The sequence below is a fragment of the Cryptococcus neoformans genome, chromosome 4 (genome assembly GCF_000149385.1).
Source record: "Cryptococcus neoformans var. neoformans B-3501A chromosome 4, whole genome shotgun sequence".
NCBI lineage: Eukaryota > Fungi > Basidiomycota > Tremellomycetes > Tremellales > Cryptococcaceae > Cryptococcus > Cryptococcus deneoformans.
This window is the reverse complement of record NC_009180.1, coordinates 541,701-559,300: the sequence shown is the minus strand read 5'-3', so window position 1 is coordinate 559,300 and position 17,600 is coordinate 541,701. Positions and strand designations below refer to the sequence as shown.

General features: G+C 48.4%; 6 protein-coding genes across 6 annotated transcripts; 4 read left to right on the top strand and 2 right to left on the bottom strand.

Moving 5' to 3' along the window:
- Positions 1-440: 440 nt before the first annotated feature.
- CNBD1850 (hypothetical protein) lies at positions 441-1,537 on the bottom strand (the record flags this gene model as incomplete). Its single annotated transcript, XM_771045.1, has 6 exons — positions 441-591; positions 644-819; positions 880-1,050; positions 1,105-1,127; positions 1,182-1,262; positions 1,351-1,537. The coding sequence occupies 6 exons, from the start codon at positions 1,535-1,537 to the stop codon at positions 441-443; spliced, it is 789 nt and encodes a 262-aa protein (XP_776138.1).
- A 372-nt stretch (positions 1,538-1,909) lies between these two features.
- Positions 1,910-2,837, top strand: CNBD1840 (40S ribosomal protein S24; the record flags this gene model as incomplete). The annotated part of the gene is made up of 5 exons (XM_771044.1): positions 1,910-1,936; positions 1,980-2,066; positions 2,295-2,576; positions 2,668-2,739; positions 2,787-2,837. 5 exons carry the CDS (start codon positions 1,910-1,912, stop codon positions 2,835-2,837), a joined length of 519 nt encoding a protein of 172 aa, XP_776137.1.
- A 255-nt stretch (positions 2,838-3,092) lies between these two features.
- CNBD1830 (hypothetical protein) lies at positions 3,093-5,322 on the bottom strand (the record flags this gene model as incomplete). Its single annotated transcript, XM_771043.1, has 8 exons — positions 3,093-3,386; positions 3,449-3,724; positions 3,781-3,947; positions 3,994-4,085; positions 4,142-5,076; positions 5,135-5,161; positions 5,222-5,230; positions 5,302-5,322. The coding sequence occupies 8 exons, from the start codon at positions 5,320-5,322 to the stop codon at positions 3,093-3,095; spliced, it is 1,821 nt and encodes a 606-aa protein (XP_776136.1).
- A 494-nt stretch (positions 5,323-5,816) lies between these two features.
- CNBD1820 (hypothetical protein) lies at positions 5,817-9,897 on the top strand (the record flags this gene model as incomplete). The annotated part of the gene is made up of 7 exons (XM_771042.1): positions 5,817-5,845; positions 5,968-6,112; positions 6,158-8,419; positions 8,471-8,656; positions 8,732-8,992; positions 9,046-9,527; positions 9,582-9,897. 7 exons carry the CDS (start codon positions 5,817-5,819, stop codon positions 9,895-9,897), a joined length of 3,681 nt encoding a protein of 1,226 aa, XP_776135.1.
- A 766-nt stretch (positions 9,898-10,663) lies between these two features.
- Positions 10,664-12,602, top strand: CNBD1810 (hypothetical protein; the record flags this gene model as incomplete). The annotated part of the gene is made up of 3 exons (XM_771041.1): positions 10,664-10,811; positions 10,903-11,621; positions 11,688-12,602. The coding sequence occupies 3 exons, from the start codon at positions 10,664-10,666 to the stop codon at positions 12,600-12,602; spliced, it is 1,782 nt and encodes a 593-aa protein (XP_776134.1).
- A 2,240-nt stretch (positions 12,603-14,842) lies between these two features.
- Positions 14,843-17,555, top strand: CNBD1800 (hypothetical protein; the record flags this gene model as incomplete). Its single annotated transcript, XM_771040.1, has 9 exons — positions 14,843-14,894; positions 15,025-15,953; positions 16,003-16,167; positions 16,220-16,610; positions 16,674-16,758; positions 16,812-16,854; positions 16,903-17,115; positions 17,172-17,369; positions 17,430-17,555. 9 exons carry the CDS (start codon positions 14,843-14,845, stop codon positions 17,553-17,555), a joined length of 2,202 nt encoding a protein of 733 aa, XP_776133.1.
- Between the last annotated feature and the right edge of the window lie 45 nt (positions 17,556-17,600).

Genomic DNA, 17,600 nt, shown 5'->3' with positions numbered 1-17,600 from the left:
CCGCCAACAACGACGGGCAACCAACAAGCGACAATTTCAGACTGATCGGGCGGAATCAAAAACACTTTGGTACTTATTTACTCTACAAAATCAAAATATATATGCAGTATTCTTTGATGGTATATTAAATCGACGGACAGCAGTGACAGAATAATGTATTTGATGGATGAAATTTTACAGGCAAATGTACAGGAAAACAGCAAGTGTAGGATTCAACACAATGTCTAACCAAACTGTCGCACAGCGTTTATCAACAACGGCAGAGCGAGCTTATTCCATTTTCCGCCATCGCAACAATTCTGTTAGCAGCAGCTCAGGCTGGCAATCCTGCAATGATCATCACGCTACATACAAGTGCCGAGCTTGAAAAAACAAGTGACTCTTGAGACATCGTATCCTACTTGCATTGTAGAGTCTTCTCTCCCCTTTATTCCGCGAGTTCAAAAGATGTTCTTCAACAGCAATGATACCCCGTTCCTGAAAACGCTGTAACCACTAAGGACTTGCTCGCTCTGTCCCTGACCGTTACCTTCATCTGCTTCTCCGACTTTGGTATACAGATCGATAGGAATGTGTCCAATATAATGAGTGCTAATCCGATTCAGTCAACAGAGACACTCCAATGAAGGTAATTGAAACTCACTCCCCGAATCCTCCAACATAGTAAATGTCGTCCGCATCTAGTTTGGCCCATACAGATGAATGAGGAGAATTTGATGCCCCTGGAAGCCAATATTTGGCGTCAGGGTGGTAACTGAGGTAGCATTTCTCTAGCTCCGCCTTCTCTTCTTTGGAGATATCTGGAAGGAAAGTCATATTCTGCGCAGGGTTCGCATCACTTAGTGCCTTATAATCAAAGCCCAGTTTGCTCAGACTCACTCCAATGAAAGCCACTCGAGATAAACTCATGGGGGACCACTCATCCTTATGCGGCATCGCCACAGAGTAACTAGCGTAATGAGAGCTTGAAGCCATGATATTGTGAGTAGAGAGCGAAATAGGGAGCAGGAGAAATGTGAGTGATGGCGGCGGATGACATGGAGCATGGTACTATTTAAGGGTGTAAACTGCGGTCGTTCGTGTGTAGTGTAATAGTTTCCTTACCTCCATCATAGCAAAGGGTCGTCCTGAGCAAGACATGTCAGTTTGAACCTTTCCATAATCGTGAATTTCTAACTTACCACCGTTATCAGTTCCATTGGGAAAGACGCTGGACATAGTTCCCACAGTAACATCTTCGATGAGCTTCTTTGTGTTGACGGCTGCAAATGTGGTGAGCTTCCCTTTGTTGGATATACGTTGGTGTCCCACTCCTTCGAGCTATAAGGACATTTGAAATACGCTACTCACCTGCTTCTTCAAGGGTTTCTCGATGAGCCTGAGGTACTGTGAGACTGTAACCGCAAGTAATGGTGAGCGCTAGGTGCGCCAAGGTGCCGAGCAGCATCATGTACAATCTATAGTTGTTCTTCGCAAGGTAGTGCGGGAAGTCAAAATAAGAATGCTGGTAACAGTCTAATATAACTGAAGGAGGCATGCATCCGTCGTCGGCCGGACCAGATGCATGCAATATATAGATATGTGATGTTTGCTTGCTTAAGGTTCTTGGCCCGATTTGCTATTACCTATAGACAGTAATTCCGTCGTTGCCATCGGCCGGCGCGCAGGAGCCAAGCAGGGCATAAAAGCCGAGTAGATCAACCTCCTCCACTTTCACTTTCAATTGTACAACGTGGAGGCCGGAAAACAGAGCAAGAGTTGTCAGGAACAACGGCGATCCCCGTCGGTGCCGCCACGCGACGACGATCCATCGCATCATTCATTATTTTTATCATCGAGCGGTAGATTACATAATACAAAAACATTTACAACATAGAAATCCACGTCAGCCATTCTGCCACAAACAAACATGAACAAACTCCGTGAAACTCCGGAGGTAATATGGATTTGTTTCCGTCTTTTCGATATGGTCTCTGTAGGTCGCTGGATTTCTGCCTAGCTTCAAGTCTTCTCTCGTCTTTCTTCTCCATCCATCAAACTTAAAAAGGAGGATTTTGCCCAGCATGGTGAGTTTGACACACCGACAGGCCAGACGGTCTGGACAGCACGGAGAAAGGCACAGAGAGAGAGAAAAGAGTCAAGAAGATGGGCGGAAAGGGACATGCGGAGTGAATAGGGATCGCTGGGATGGTGCTGGGTCTACCGGGATGCTGTCCGGCTCGTCAGGCGTCGTCAGATATTTTGTGCTGTCTGTCTGGCTTCATTGGAGATGCTAATTACCGCCCGATTTACAGGACCCCGAAGGCCCCGTCACCCTCCGAACTTCCAAGTTCATCACCAACCGTCTCCTCAACCGACGACAGTTTGTCCTCACTGTCTTCCACCCCACTCGCCCCAACGTCTCTCGTTCTGAGCTCTCTGAGAAGCTTGGTGCCCTTTACAAGACCGACAAGGAGCGTGTCGTCGTCTTCGGTCTCAAGACCAAGTTCGGTGGCGGCTCATCTACCGGTTTCGGTTTGATCTACGATGATGAGGACTCTCAGAAGAAGTTTGAGCCCAAGCACAGGCTCGTGAGGGTGAGTGGCTACTATACCTGACGAGAGCGATTATGTTTTAGGGGAACCTTAAACAGAGTTGCCGTGATGAGCATCCGCTGATATGTCTCAGTCCAACCTTGCCGAGAAGGTCGTCAAGCCTTCCAGGAAGCTTCGTAAGGAGAGGAAGAACCGATCGAAGAAGGTACGTTACGCGTTACTCTGCATAAATTTTGTCTGACTGTTTGATAGCTCCGCGGAAAGGCTCGTTCTAAGGCCGGCGAGCCCGCTAAGAAGAAGTAATTTACTTAGCGGGGATGGAGGCTTAGCTGGGATGTATTCATGCTCTCTATGTGGCTGTCATATCTTTGGATTCATATCGACAGTTCAGGGAGGATGCCGGATCATGTCTCTTGCAAAACTGATGGTCCGCGTCTTTCTTGCGACTACAGCTTATCCACCCTCGCCGTACAACCCGCACTGGAAGGGCAAAGCTAATTGTACATGTGGATCAATGCGCGAGCTGCTAATGTACATAATCGGGCTTCAATGTGAATATTATCCAATCCATCCTTCATCTTTCCCCCAGTTCACCAAGTCTCTTGCTGAAGTTAAAGGTTTCAACGCATCGTTCTTGTGATTCCTATTTGACCTTGCACTCATGTCGAAATTCAGACTGTATTCCATCATCTCCTCGACTTTCTGGAGGATGCCCCAAGCTTTTTCAGACCGGACGGTATCGGGTTTTGGTTTCACGCCCCTAGCCAACCGAGGGACTTGTGTAGATCTGAGAGCGCGGGGCTTTCTAAGAGATTTCGATACGAGCATATACTGAAGGATATATCGCAGCCACTTGAATTGATTGATGGGTATGATCAGCACTTTTGTCCTCATTCCACAAAAAGCGGGCTTACCATGAGGTTCGTGATTGCATGGAAACCACCCCAGTCGTCACCTATCCTAGACCTCATGGCTCTATACAAATCCCATTGTGCTCCTTTGCCTTCATACACTTCTTCAGGTATTTGGGACCAAACTGGCGTGGGCATATTTAAACGTGAAAGACCAAAATCAATGATGGTCGTTTGCAAAGATGTGTATGTTGGCGACAGGTAATTTTCCGGTTCTGTAGAGGAAGGGGATTCGGATAAGGATGATATGAGAATTTGGCCCTCATGGAGATCACGATGCTATAGTCTTTAGTAAGCTGCCAATCAAGAAAATCAACTCTAAAAAGCAAACGGACCTCAAATTTTGTCCAATCTTCGGCGGATGCCAGAGCTGCTGCTACTTGCCAGAATATCCCAGCGGCCTGCACCCAACCCCGAGAAGAATCAAACTGGAGGGCCTCAAGGTCAATCCCTGAATTACAGAGAGCCACAAGGCAATACTTCTGTGTTGGGCCAAATGCCGCTACAGAAAAGTTAAGATACAGCCACAATCTGATAGCTATACGTACAAGGTCGTACACTAGCAGAGCCCTGGGTGGATTTGTAGATGTCCCATTTTTCGAGCAGTTCCTTAGGATACTTTCCTTCCACAACATAGGCGCTGGAAGGAACATCATTAGTAGTCTATGTACGAAGCAGATGCACCAAGGGGCTTACCCTCTGAATTCCACGAAACCGCCACCTGGAACTTGATTCATTTTCTTGGTAATTTCAATCTCCCTCAGAACATCTTCGGGTGAGCTACAGTCGGGAAATGACCCGTCTGCCTCCACCGTCCCCGAAAACAGCGGGATCACCTTTAGGACTAGATCGGCATCTTCGGCTGACTGAGAAAAGCCAAATACCTCAGAATATGATGCTTCACCCACTTTGGTCATGAAGACATCTTTCGAGGCAGGAAATAATGGGAATGATTTGATAAAGGCGTTGAACTCCTGAACAGAGGCAGAAGAACATGCTTGTATGAGAGCTTCCAAGGCGAATTGAGATGATGACTTCCCTTTGTCCGCGCCATTCCCTGTCTTTTGAGCAGAACTGTCTTTAATTGTCACATCCGATAGCCTTTCAGATAACTCCTCGATTCTGATGTCACTTATTGGTGACCGTAAAGGCAGGATAACTCCCTCAAAAACAAGCCTTTTTTTCGCCCTGATAGCTGAACCTGGAGAGCGCTGCTGCTTTGTAGACTGCATGGATGAAGACTCCATCGGTATTTTGGGCGCTGACGGGAGTGTCGTATGAGCAGCCGCAGGACTCCTAGGAACAATGGCCTTTGAGGTTTTCCGGGACACTCTTCTTTGCTTCGTTGAAACGATCCGAGGAGATTTACTCAAAGGAGGCACTGTTACCTTGGATAAAGTACCATCTGGCGACACCCCTTTTGCAACTTTGGGCAAAGTTTCCTCTTTATAGGGCGCTTTTGAAAGCCTGTCACTTTTGAGGGAATTCAATGCTTGGCATGTAGCAGCGGGTAAGTTGCAGTTGTCATTGGAGGGCTTAGCCGTCAGAGGTTGACGCTGCCGCGTTGGAAGGACGGGAGGAGAAGTCAAGTCAACTGGTTCAACAAAGTCTGAGTGAATGGAGATGATTTGCTGTAGCCAGTGAGTCAAACCCCTGAGGTTATTGACATTATCTGTATACAGTGCTTACTGTGTTTTTACGCCCGTAGGTAGTTACCTGGTTGTTATAAGTCAGTATTTTTCTTGTAGTGCGTCAGAAGATGGATAGGGTGCTTGCCTTCTTGGTCTGAAAAACAGTCGCGTCGTAAGTTTTGGGATAACTGGTGCAACATGCGAAATTTGCTGGCATTTACTTACCTTAACCCCTGCGGTTGGCATTGTGCCTTCTGGTACCAGGTCCAAGGAATAGTGTTACTGGTTTAATACTTATGCAACATTACATGCGAGGCGTTGTTTGTTTGTTTTTTCTGGCGCCGACAGCAACAGCAGCCAGCAGCAGGAGCAGAAGACCCGACGGAAGGAGATAAATAACACCAATAAATGCCACGTACGCGCGTGTGATTTTTTTGTTAAAGAACTGTTAATAACAATGGTGGTGGGACTTGTGGCGGCGGCGGCGGCCTCGGCGGGCTGGCTTGTTTATTGTTTTCGTGCTCCGTCGCACTCATGTCTGCATCTTGTCCCGTCTTGTTTTGAGTCTTGCTAACTAATTCAGCTTGCATCTCGACATGCCGCCACTCACTCAAGACTATCCTACACTGACACACTATACATCCGGCCTCAGAAATGACCTGCGCCAGTCGGCATCTAAGAGCCTCGTAGAGCTTGAAGAGGCTATCAACTCGAAAGGGTATGATTGGCTCGAGGGTTACATGTCTCAAATAATGGCACATGTTCCTAAGTAAGTGGCCACTTTGCCTTTTTGCTGCACATGATGCCAGAAAAAAAGGTGCTGCGCAGCTCTTGCCAGCCGAAACAGAATCAATAAACGAAGCTGACATTGTTTGTTCCATTTCCTATCAGAGCACCTATTGGCGAACTCATCAAAACCCCTTCCAAAACACAAACTGTCAAGAGAACCAGAGCTGCTACAGCCGCAGCTAAAGAGAAGACGGAAAAGATCAAAGGTCTCAATGCCCAACTTCTTAGCCCATCGTCCAGGCAAACTGTACGTTTGTTGAGAAACGACAACGCTGTATCTGACACAAAGAAGTCCCGTCCTGCCCTTTCTCCATTGCAATTTGGCTCGCGTAACGTGAACACCAGTGATGCTCCCAGTCCCTCACCAATCAAATCAAAGTCTATCAAAGCGTCTTCTCCCAGCAAATCAAAGGCTAAGAGAGGACGGTCTAGAAAAGCAGAGCCTGCTATGATCAGCAACGAAAATGCCTCCCCCAGATTTGAAAACAAGAACATTTGCTCGTCCTCTGCTGCAGAGCCACAACATCCATTTTCCCCCTCTCGTCAAAGCAAACTTGGCGATAGAATGGAACAAGCGTCGTCTACCAAAGTTGAGAAGACACTAAAATCGAAGCCAGTCATGGCAGAGACTGTTGAGAACATCACAGAAGCCCTTATTGATGGACAAAACATGGCGTCTGACCGTGATGAAACGTCACTCCAGAGCGCTGTCAATCATTCTCCTGCAGGTGAAATCCAGTCTCTGCCAACAGTCGATGAGATAGTGGACATGGACATTGACAACATACAAGGAGCTGGAGAGACGCAGTTAAAGGAAATGGTCGAGGTCATGCCTGAACTTGACAATGTCAAGCCAGAGGAAACTGTGCTCCCATCGAGTGCGGAAGAGGATGCGCACGATGTCACAGTCAAAGAGAAGGGGACTGGAGATCATAAGCTCGGTCAACCCAAAGAAGGATTTGGCGAGGGAATTAGGAAGGAGGCTGTTATCGAAGATGTTCAGAGTGCACAACCAACCATCAATGAGGGAGGAGAAATTTTTGGATCTAACATAGGTTCTAATGAACTTAAAGAGGGACTAGTTCCCCACACAGAATTTCCAGTACAGCTCTCTTCCAGGACATCAGCAACTGAGTCCAAGGGGATTGTCACTGCTGCAATCTCTTCGACCCAATCTGCTGCAGTGCCTCAATCTCCGCTAGCCCCTGCCAAAGCTTCCTTTATGGAATCTTCTGCCTCTTCCTCCACCACTGCATTTTCTTCCGGGGCTGTCCCCATACCCGTTCGTCAAGTCCGCTCCTCTTGGCTTAGTAAAGCCCTTGGTACCGGTACTGTGCCCATTTCGAACGCGTCAGGACCGGCCGAAAGCAATTCAGTGATTGGCAAACCTTTTACTGCTCCATCTCAACAAAGACCAAGTGCAGCCATGGACTTCTCTGGCCTTCGAAAGAGTTTACTCCCTATTGGAGGACTTAAAAGAAAGTCTGGAGAGGGTATGGAAGGAGAGGAAGAAGAGGAAGAAGGGCGTAGACCTGACAAGTTCAAAAAGGTCTCTTCCGAACCATATGACTTCCAGGTTTCAACCACTCCTGGTCCCGTTGGTAGACCTAAGCTGCCATCAAAAACACCTTCATTTGGCACTGGAAGCATCAATTCAAATCCTGCTTCTCAAGGTCGATCCGCTTTATCTTCTAATCTGATTGACGATTCTCATCGCCCCGAGATTTCTAAAGTCACCAAAGCCCTTGATGAGCTTCGGGAGAAAACAGCAAAGGACGTTGCCAAACAGAAAGCTTCTTCAGCAGGCCGTCCTGAAAGTGGTAATGGTCGAGCACCCAAGGCTAAGAGCACTGGAGCAGGTTTCCTGAGAGGCCTGCTCAACTTCGGGGGCACATCTGAAGAAGAAGAAGCCATCAGGCGAGCGAGGGAATTGGAAGAGGAGAAGATAGCCGAAGCAGAGTTAGAAAAACTGATGTGGAACGCAACGAAACCTTTCATTGACATTGAGTCCGCCCTCAACGACCCTTCTGCTGACGTTTCGCCTCTGCCGGAAGGTAACGACGATGCTGGGCGCTCTACGACCCCTATTTTATCTCCTCCCTCAAAGCTTACGCCCTTACCGCTGCCCCAATTGCAGTCTCAGCCAGTCACTACGGCTGTCAAGGATGAGGACCAGGAGATGGTCGACGAGGAGTCAGTTCTAGACGAAATCATACCCGCTGAAACCGCTGAACCAGTCGACACCAAAGACAGGCGTCAGCAGCTGTCTTCACCTGCACCTGCTTTTTCTGCCGTGAACGATGTGACTCCAGTGCAGGAGAGGCCTTCCGCATCACATGACAGAAGAGAAAAAGATCAGAATAAGGTGTCAGATATAAACATCAAGAAGATGGAAGAAGCAAAGGAGCGAGGAAAAGAACATAACTATGGTGATCAGAGGGACACGGGAGTCGAGAAGCTAGACGACAGACGGAAAGCCATTGACAAATCTCCAGGAACACATGAGGCGCAAGTAGACTACCCGTACGATAATAATGTCAATGATGACATTGAAGTGAGTTGAGAAAGTAGCGATTGGCCGAGATTTATGCTGATCATTGGGCAGATCAACGGGGAACTGCCACCTTCGACTACAGCACCTACCGACATACTGAATTTTTCTACGTCTTCTCAGGCCACAAATAGTAGTACGCTCAACCATGCTTCTACCATGGCTGCTAAGGCTTTAGGTGTCAGGCCTGCTACTGGGCCGGTCAAAAGCTTGCAACTTGCTGCCGCCGCGGCCAAAAAGGTGAGTTTGATAGTTGTGGTACGGATGCTAGTGTGACATGAGAGTCTTCTCTAACATGTTATGTGCCTTGTTCAGGAACAAAACGCAGCTAGTCGCAAAGCGGCCATGCGAGATCAAGCGGATAAGCGTAAGGAGCTGTTAGCCCAGAAAAAGGCTGAGGAAGAACGTCAACGAGCCGACGAAGAAAGAAAGGCAAAAATAGCAGAGCTAGAGGAGAAGAGAAGACTGCGGGCTGAGCATGAGAAACGCAAGAAGGAGAGGGAAGCTAGGGTAGCTGCTATCGCCAAGGAGAGAGTGGCCAAGGAAGAAAGGGAAATGCAGGCAGCTAAGGTGAAGGTGAGCTTCAAAACCGTCATTTCTAGATTAAGCTGAGCAGAATTCATCACCAGGCCGAAGAGGAAGCCGCACGCAAGAGAAAGCTAACAGTGGCGCTCAATAAATCCCAGTCTTCTGGCGTGCCTGCCACCAAACGTCTTGCAGGCCACAATCAGTCTCTAGCGAAAGGCAAAGAGCCTTTCCGTCCTACAAAGACTACATCCACTCATCCCCTTTCCCAATCGACCACCACTGAGCAGCAAGCTCCCAAGGCCTTCCGAACGGCGGAGACTACACACACTCAGTCTTCAACCATCACACTTGTAAAGCAAACTCAGCGCGAGAGTCACGTAGAACGAAAACCGCTAGGTCAGCCTTCGAGGCTCTCGGCGATGGAGAATCAAGCTATGAGACAGCCGCAACATCAGCAGAACCAAATTCCTCAGCAAAGTTCGTCAGCCGCCCCTCAAAGCTGGGCACAGGTTCAGAGCTCCTTGGATGAGAAAGCAATGGCGCAACAGTCAGAGGATATCGTGTTACCAGACATCGCTTCAGAGTAGGCTCACAACTGTACCACTTGTCCTCCATTAGCTAATGTCGTCTCTATCAGGTACTCTGATCCCGACGAGGACAGCACTCGCGACTTTGACCGACCAGCCTGGGCTGAATCACCTGAGCTGCGCAAAGCTCTTGAAGCCCAAGCGCACATTAACCCAGACGATCTATTTGGTCCTATCAAACCTCTTAACATGGAGGAATTGTTCAAGGTCCGGGCTGGCAAGTTTAGGGCCAGAACAAGTTCAGCGAATTGGAGCAGAGGCGATGGGCTTACTAGAGCCGAGGAAGTGGACTACGCGAGGAGGATGGGGTTCACTTCCTTATCCTACTATGATGAGGCTGGAGGTAATGGACCGCATCGGGGATAGAGAATGTCGTAAAAAGGGAATTTGAATAGATAGGCAAACCTGCTCGATTTGTACGGGCATGTGTGTATTTTCCGTATACTGTATTGAACACATTAATCAAATGGCCTTTTTGAAATGAACAGCGTGACATCTTGTTCGGCCAATTTCCTGCGATAACAAATTTAAATTCTTTAGCGAGGAGGCCTTCCATCAAACAATCAAGCTGGACTAAGCCGACGAGATTGCACTGTGAGTATCTTGCTTGGTGCGGTCCAGGAAAACGCAATCCTTTGGTTGGCAGCAAACACCATGTCTACAGCATCTTAGTCAAGCCAACAATACGTTGCCCGGACTGACGTGAATGATGAAGAAGAGGTCGGAGGTTAGAGTAGCAGCTGTAGCTAAGCGCGACGCGTCTTTTTGTTCCCAGATCGAAGAAACGCGTCGTTGCAGGGTCATTGAACTGTCGTTGGGCATGGCATCTTGTACAGGTGCGTTTGCCTCAAGTTGAGGGGCTATGAGTAAGGGCTATGGATGGGGAAGGTGAGGATGGCGTTGGGTAAGCCTTTGCATGCCGAGAATACAGGAAAGCGCACCGAAGATATATATCTACGGCCGTAGTTCATTCGCGTCTCAGGGGTAACTCAGCAACGACGCGTCGATCCGCGGTTTGTTTTGCGAAGTCGTGAGTGTTTGTCTCTCTCCGTTCAGATCCTGATCCCACTTTCTCATCTATCTCTCGTTTGCATTTGTAAAATACCTCCATCCACACCCCAACTCCAACAACATGCCCACTGATGGCGCTGGCGCCGGCGCCATGTATGCCTCAGAGTTAGTCACGCATAATCACGGCTATCAATCATCGAGTCCTACATCGGGCAACTGGTGCTTTTGCGGAGGTCCTGTAGAGGAAGGTGGCATCTACTGTAGTGTCGGTGAGTCATCAGCCAATTGTCTCATCTGCGCCATCCTGCACTGTGTTGTAATTTTCTTCGCCATCCACTAACACGCATTATCCATTCTCAGCCTGTGCTCGATACGACGCGATCAACTCTCTGTGCTATAAAAGCCATCAATCACCTCTCCTCGCGCAAAACATCGACTTCCAACAGGCCGGATCGCTCACACAAGCTCCTTCTCAGCCCTTACTTCTAGGTTCTTCGTCAACAGCATCATCAACAGCCGCAATTGCTGGCGACGACGATCACTGGCACGCTCCACATTATCGCCTGTCGCACGCCGATATGAGAAAGCAAGAAAGAAGAGATGAAAGAAGGCGGAGACGAGCAGAAGGAAGCTCTAGCGGATCGATGAGCAGCAACCGAAGCACAGTTCAGTCGACCTCTTCTTCAATAGCATCGCGTGCTGTCCCAGATCTTGTGGGAGGGGGCGGACATTCGCGTAATCCATCCGTTGCAAGTTCTGTCACGTCGTTGGCATCATCGGCCTTTAGCTTATCGAGGAATCCCTCTGTCGCAAGTAACCATTCGAAAAGAGGACTTGGTGGGGGCTTTAATGTTGATAGCATCATCATGGAGACCGAAGGGGAGCAAGAATGGCTTCGCTCAGAGTCCTCCAAGCCCTATGGATCCATTTCGCTGGCGAGGCAGACTCATCATAAGCCGCTAAATAGCCGCTCAACGAGTGGCCGTCAGAGAAAAAACACGCCTGATTTGCCTTTGGGTATGGGTCAAGACATGCGTGACGTACTTGAGGAGATTATCCAAATGGAACAATCATATCTTGTCGACGATACAAATTCCCCGACCTCACCTGATGATCCTCCTCCCCCGCGGCTTTTCAGCAGTCAGTTCGGTCCTCCTCGCACACCCTCCCCATCTTCAAATAGAAAACGCGCTCCTCCGGCGCCTGGTGCGCCTGATACTTCTGTCAGAGGACATCGATCTACCCTGTCCCAAAATGCGCTGGCTCCGCCACACACGCCGGCGTGCCAACCCCAGAGGGGTCCCCGCCCATCTTCATTATTCGGTATGCATCAATCATCTCTTTCGGAATCACACACTGCGTTGTATCTTGCAACTGCTTCTCCAGCGGCTGCGGAAACTCGTAGCGCGTCTCCTAAACTCGAGACTCGCCGAAGTCTTGTCTTTACCGCCGATAATGCAGGGCCTTCCATCAATGTCGACACCGAACACCTCTCTACTGGAGTTCCTAGTCTCACCCTACCTCGGCGAAACTCTGAAGCGAACTCTCCAATGGTCACACCCATGAACCGCAGGTTCGTACAAAATCGCACCCCCAAGGCAATTCATCCATCGATGGATGGATGGAGATTCCCGTCTCCCATGAATGCGACTACTCCTACTCGAAGTGCTCGCCAAAGCATACCGGACACCCCTCTTATGGGAGAGTCAAGAGGAATTCATGGAATCGCCCAAAATAGATGCTGTAGCCCAGAACGCATCACCCCTGCGTTACTTTGGCCTCCTCAGTCCCGACCGCGCGGCGATTCGCCTCCCATAAATCTTGAGCCGTCCCTCTTTCCTGGCTCGCCAGTTGCTATACCATATAGTGTTAATCCTCTTTCACACGTGGAACGTGGTAATATGACGCAGGGCGATAGAGAGGATGATATTATGGATGTAGAGATGCGTGGGAGCCCAGGATACCATGATAGCTCAACAGAAGTGCCTGGGAATGGAGGAAGATATCTACTAGTGCCCCTGGAAACTGAGAGTTCCCGAGGTACTAGTCACAGGTGGTAAAGATATGAGGACGAGCAAGGCCTTGATGGCTTGATGGCGGATATGAATTATGACGCGCAACGGCGTCGCCCAGCTAGAAGTTTGTATGTTAGCTTTCTTCGTGTCTCATGAAGCTCTTAAAAGGGTAGGAAAAAGAAGTTTACGTTTGCAGAATTTGCATATTCAGCTTAGCAATTCCTATCTAACATTCACTTGCAATTCGATGTGTATTCGTTGTCTTCTTTAGCTTCTAAAGGCTAGTATCTGCCCTGTCCTTCATTTGTGCTATGGTCTTATGAATGCTAGAAATAGACTCTCAAAGACGCTTGGAGACCGTCCCCAAGACAAACATGTAACCCCTAAAATATGGCCCTACTCATTTCGTTAGACGACAGACGACAAACAGCATCAAGGCAATTCAGTTATGGAATAATATGATATATACGGGAATCACTGTCTATGTATGTCAACATCCAACAGCACCATCAATGCCATAAGGGCATTGGTCTCCCCCACATATTTAAACGATTGATCTATGCGACAGACGAATGACCAGCCCTCCGTCGTTGCTGCTGTGATTGGCGACCTAGCAGTTTCCTAAACGAAGCAGAAGCAGGTTGGAAGAATGATAGTTGTATTTAACTTTCAGTCGCTCGACGCTTTCCGGGTCATTGTGGATGCTAGAAACGCATGAGTTTGCTTTTTGAATGTAAACCACGAGGTGCTCATACATACCCATCAAAGTAGGTCGCGCCAAGAAGAGCGTCCGATTTTCGATAGCCCTCCATCAGGCTTCGCTGTGTCAGCAACTCTTGCGTGCAAACCTAAAGCATCTTACTCAAAGAAACCCATTCTGCGCTTTTCAAAGCTTTTGAACAGTTAGCCAAGGCTTTATTTCCGTACGAGTATATGTCTCACTATTGCTGTTCCACTATGACAGCATGTCTTAGCTAAAATGTCCCTTGCCTAAAAGGAAAGAAAAAAAGGTAAAACTTACTGATTCTGACTGCTCGAGGGTCTGCATATCAAAGATTAACTTATTCATAGATATGTGGCCTAATGACAGATGTAATACTTACGCATTTCACCTAGTTCGTCGACATAGACTAATATCGGGCGTGAGCTGCAGAATCTATCCGAGGCCATGGGTTACGACCACTTACGCGGCGAAGCAAAAAAATCATATCTGTGCAGGTTCAGTACTAAGTAACGGGGGAAGAGTCCATGAGCTCACATAGCAAATAGAACATCTTCACAGGTTATTCCCTGAGACATCAGTGTAAGTACTAAAAACAAGCCGTTAGTCCTCGTGAAACTCGCCATTCTATTCCTGACGCGAATGGACCATCCTGTCTCTACATGACCCAGGTTTAGTTCTTCAACGATAGGAGACGTAGCTGGCTGCCCTCTCTCTTTTATCCCTGTTAGGGAGTTTTCGGTGAGCGTTTTTCCCAGTTAGAAGAACTGAATGGCTCAGCTGACATTCCTAACCGCATAAATCACCAACATGGATGTGTCAGCAATTACAGTTGTGGTGCTGCCGAAAAAGGAGCATACAGTTTCGGTATCTACGAGACATAAATAAGTTCTAAAGATCCTTTGAACGTGCGAAAGGCTTACCGTCATAATCAACCCAAATGGCCGCAAACATGGGGTGCTGCAGTCGTGAATTTGTCAGCGTCTGATCCTTCTTCATGTTTCTTCCCCTAAGACGGTTCCTTCATTCTGGGAATTTTTTCTCTGCCATAGCCCGCCTTTTTAACTCGTCTGGGGATCTTCAATTTCCTCGATTATGAATCGAATTTACCTCAATCGTATTCCACGTGAGATACTTTGCATAGGGTTTCGGATCCCAAGTTCGTAACTGCAAAAGAGGATGTATCTTGAGAGGAGTTGGAAGCTGAGCAGCTTGCAGATAGGAAAGTACCTGTTATTGCATATGATATATCGAAAATGACAATGTTAGCGTGCCAAGGCGTAGCAACCCGTCGAGTATTCGGCGGAGGAAAGAATACATACGGGACCATAGCCTGGGCGCCTGTTCTATGGTTAGTGGCTAGTGCGAAATTGAAATTCTACATGACACACGATGGCTTAAAAGGACCGATTGTGATCGCTGGAAAGTAGTGGTTTTTCAGTGAAAAGCAAGTCGAGTGTTGTGGTTAGTGAGTGGGCGAGAAAGAACGCACCGGCATCACGGGGGGCACCTGTGGGCACGAGAGCCATGGCGTGGAAGTTGTATGGGGGAAGAGCAGAGTAACATGGCGGCTATCTACATTGCATCTGCTGTATATAAAGGCGGGTTATATCGAGGTGTGCAAGCGTAGACTGTCAATCAACCCAAAGGATCAAAGGACCCAAACAATAATGCAACGGGCTTTTCCGGATTCGGCACGTAGTATCTGTGCGATTACGTAAAACAGTGCTCGGCGTCTAGTAATAGGTAGCCTTGTTCGGCCCGGCGACATCCGACGAGTCCTCCAGCCGCTGCCATTTCCCCATCTCATCTCATCTCCTCCATATCCTCGACAACCTCCTGCCCTCCGCCTATCCATCATGGAGCTCTACATGTACACCCCTCCGGTCTATATGGCCCCATTGAGGCCTTTAGTCAAGCCAGCACCATCCGTCCCCATCGTCAAGGAAGCCCCAATACCAGAGCTCTTCCAAGCTCCCGAGGGCCAATATAGCCTTGCAGAACCGGGATCCATGTTTCCCCTTCTAGGGAACACCTCGCCTAACGTCGCGTCAGAATTAAGGCTGGCATGTCAGCCCGGACCGTTCCTTGGAGGTCCCGGTTTTGGTATTCCTCCCACTCCGCAACAAACCAGCCCCAGTGCCGCCTCTGCTTCATCTACATGTTTCGGAGCCACCCAGATCAATGGAAAGTGGGAACCCATTTATCCTACAAGAATGAGTTGGGTGACGGTCCAATTCCCCTCAAAGACTGGAGATAGGGGGTTTGGAGGTCTGCTGGGTAAAAGCGGGAAGGGTGATACAGCTGCCTTTCTTCCGCCTGCTGCTGCGGATGGACGATACCCCACCAAGTCCAGCTACTCATCTTCCTCTAGCTCATCATCCCCAATCTCATCAGAGCCACAATCTGTCCCATTCGCCATGTCCCCTCCAACCATTCAGTCCAAATGGCCATTTACCAAAACTATCAATGCCATCCCCAGACCTAAGACGAACATGCGTAATTCGACCTCCGACTTTGTCCAAAGGGTAATCGGGCTGGACTCTGCCTCTAAGTATCTGGCTGAGAAAGGCAAAACCGTTTCTGAAGTGGTCAAATGGGGCTGCTGGCATATGGGACGACAGTGGGCTTGGGGTGATTTTGGTAAGCAGGCGAACGAGGCTGAGAAAAAGAAGGTAGGGACCGGTCAAAATGGGTAATCGACAAATTAGCTGATTATCCCAGAAGGAAGCACTTGTCAAAGTGCTGTTCTCGACACCTTTGACCTGCACCGCTATCATCAATCAGACAGCAAGTGCCGATAGGCTCGACGTCATCATTGGTTTTGAGACCGGGGACCTGCTTTGGCTTGATCCTATCCTTGGAAAGTACACTCGACTCAATAAAAATGTACGCATGTTGTTGCCTCAGCTGGTATGCAATTTAACTGATTACTTTGCAGGGCGTATTGAACTCCTCCCGGGTGGTCGGCATCTATCCCGATCCCCGACAGCCTACCCATTTTTTAGTACTTTTCGCAGATAACACCATTTTGAGGTTCAACATCTCTCTAGAGGACCCAATAAATGCTGCAAACATTACTTCCCATCCTTGGGATGTCTTTTTTGATCGCGTTCTCCTAGCCACCACGAACGGGCATGATCCCAGCTTGAGCAGTGATAGTGGTACCGGTCTTTCTCTCGATAGAGAGCAAGATGTTGAACTTCTGAAGTGGAAAAACGAGGATTGGGTTGCAGGGGTGGAGTCTGAAAAGCCGAAGGATAAGAACGCGATTGTATTTACGGGGCGAAACCCCGTAGCAGCCCTTAAAATTGGAGATGCACGAATCAATGGTAAGTGTTTGAGTTGTTCATCCTTTTTGTTTTTGTTCATTGTTAACCGGAGACGTATAATAGCTTTAGCGTACTCTCCTGATGGTGGAAAATTGGCCTCGGTGTCATCTGACGGTCTGTTGAGAGTAATCGATACGAGTGAAGAGCGGTGAGTGTACCATCTGTCTCTTGTCCATATCCAAACCTAATGCGTTTTCGAAGTATTACCGACACGTTCTCCAGTTATTATGGAGGCTTGAAATGCGTAAGCGATGGCAAAATTCAATTCAAGCATTGCGCTTACCTCATTTAGGTCGTTTGGTCTCCCGATTCTCGCCTGATAGCAGCAGGAGGCGAAGATGACTTCGTCACTTTGTTTTCTATAGGGCGAGACGCCCGCATTATCGCGAGATGCCAAGGCCACAGCTCCTACATTACAAGTATCGCGTTTGATCCACAAAGCAATAATCCTTCGTCAAGGGCTTATCGATTCGTCAGTACGGGAGAGGATGGGAAGTTGTTATTTGTAGGTCCCTATTAGCTCTTATTGTCTTTGCGTCCTGTTTAACTGAAAAATGATAGTGGGACTATTCTCCTGCTACTGTGCACAAACCACGACAACATCACGTAAACGGCTCTGTGCAGCGCGATGCGGCTGCTAGCTCCATGACTGTTAACATCTTGGATCATTCACGCTCCCATACTCCGGCTGAGCGTACTTCTGGCAGATTTCACTCGGCTCCGTCGCGTAAATCAATCCCCACCCTTCAGCCTGTTATGGTGAGTCTCCTTCTCTTCGCATTTTTTTTTTTTTTTTACAGCAGGCTAAATATAAGGCAGTCTAAAACGGTAGACGTCACCATCCTGACCAACGTATATTGTCTTCCAGATGCCATTGCCACGGTCTCTCGCCAAGGTGTAGCCCGATTTTGGATGCGGCCCTCCTCAAGGCCACCACCTGCTTGAGCATGAAGCAGAGTACATAAAACGAGGTATGTATTAGCGCCTATT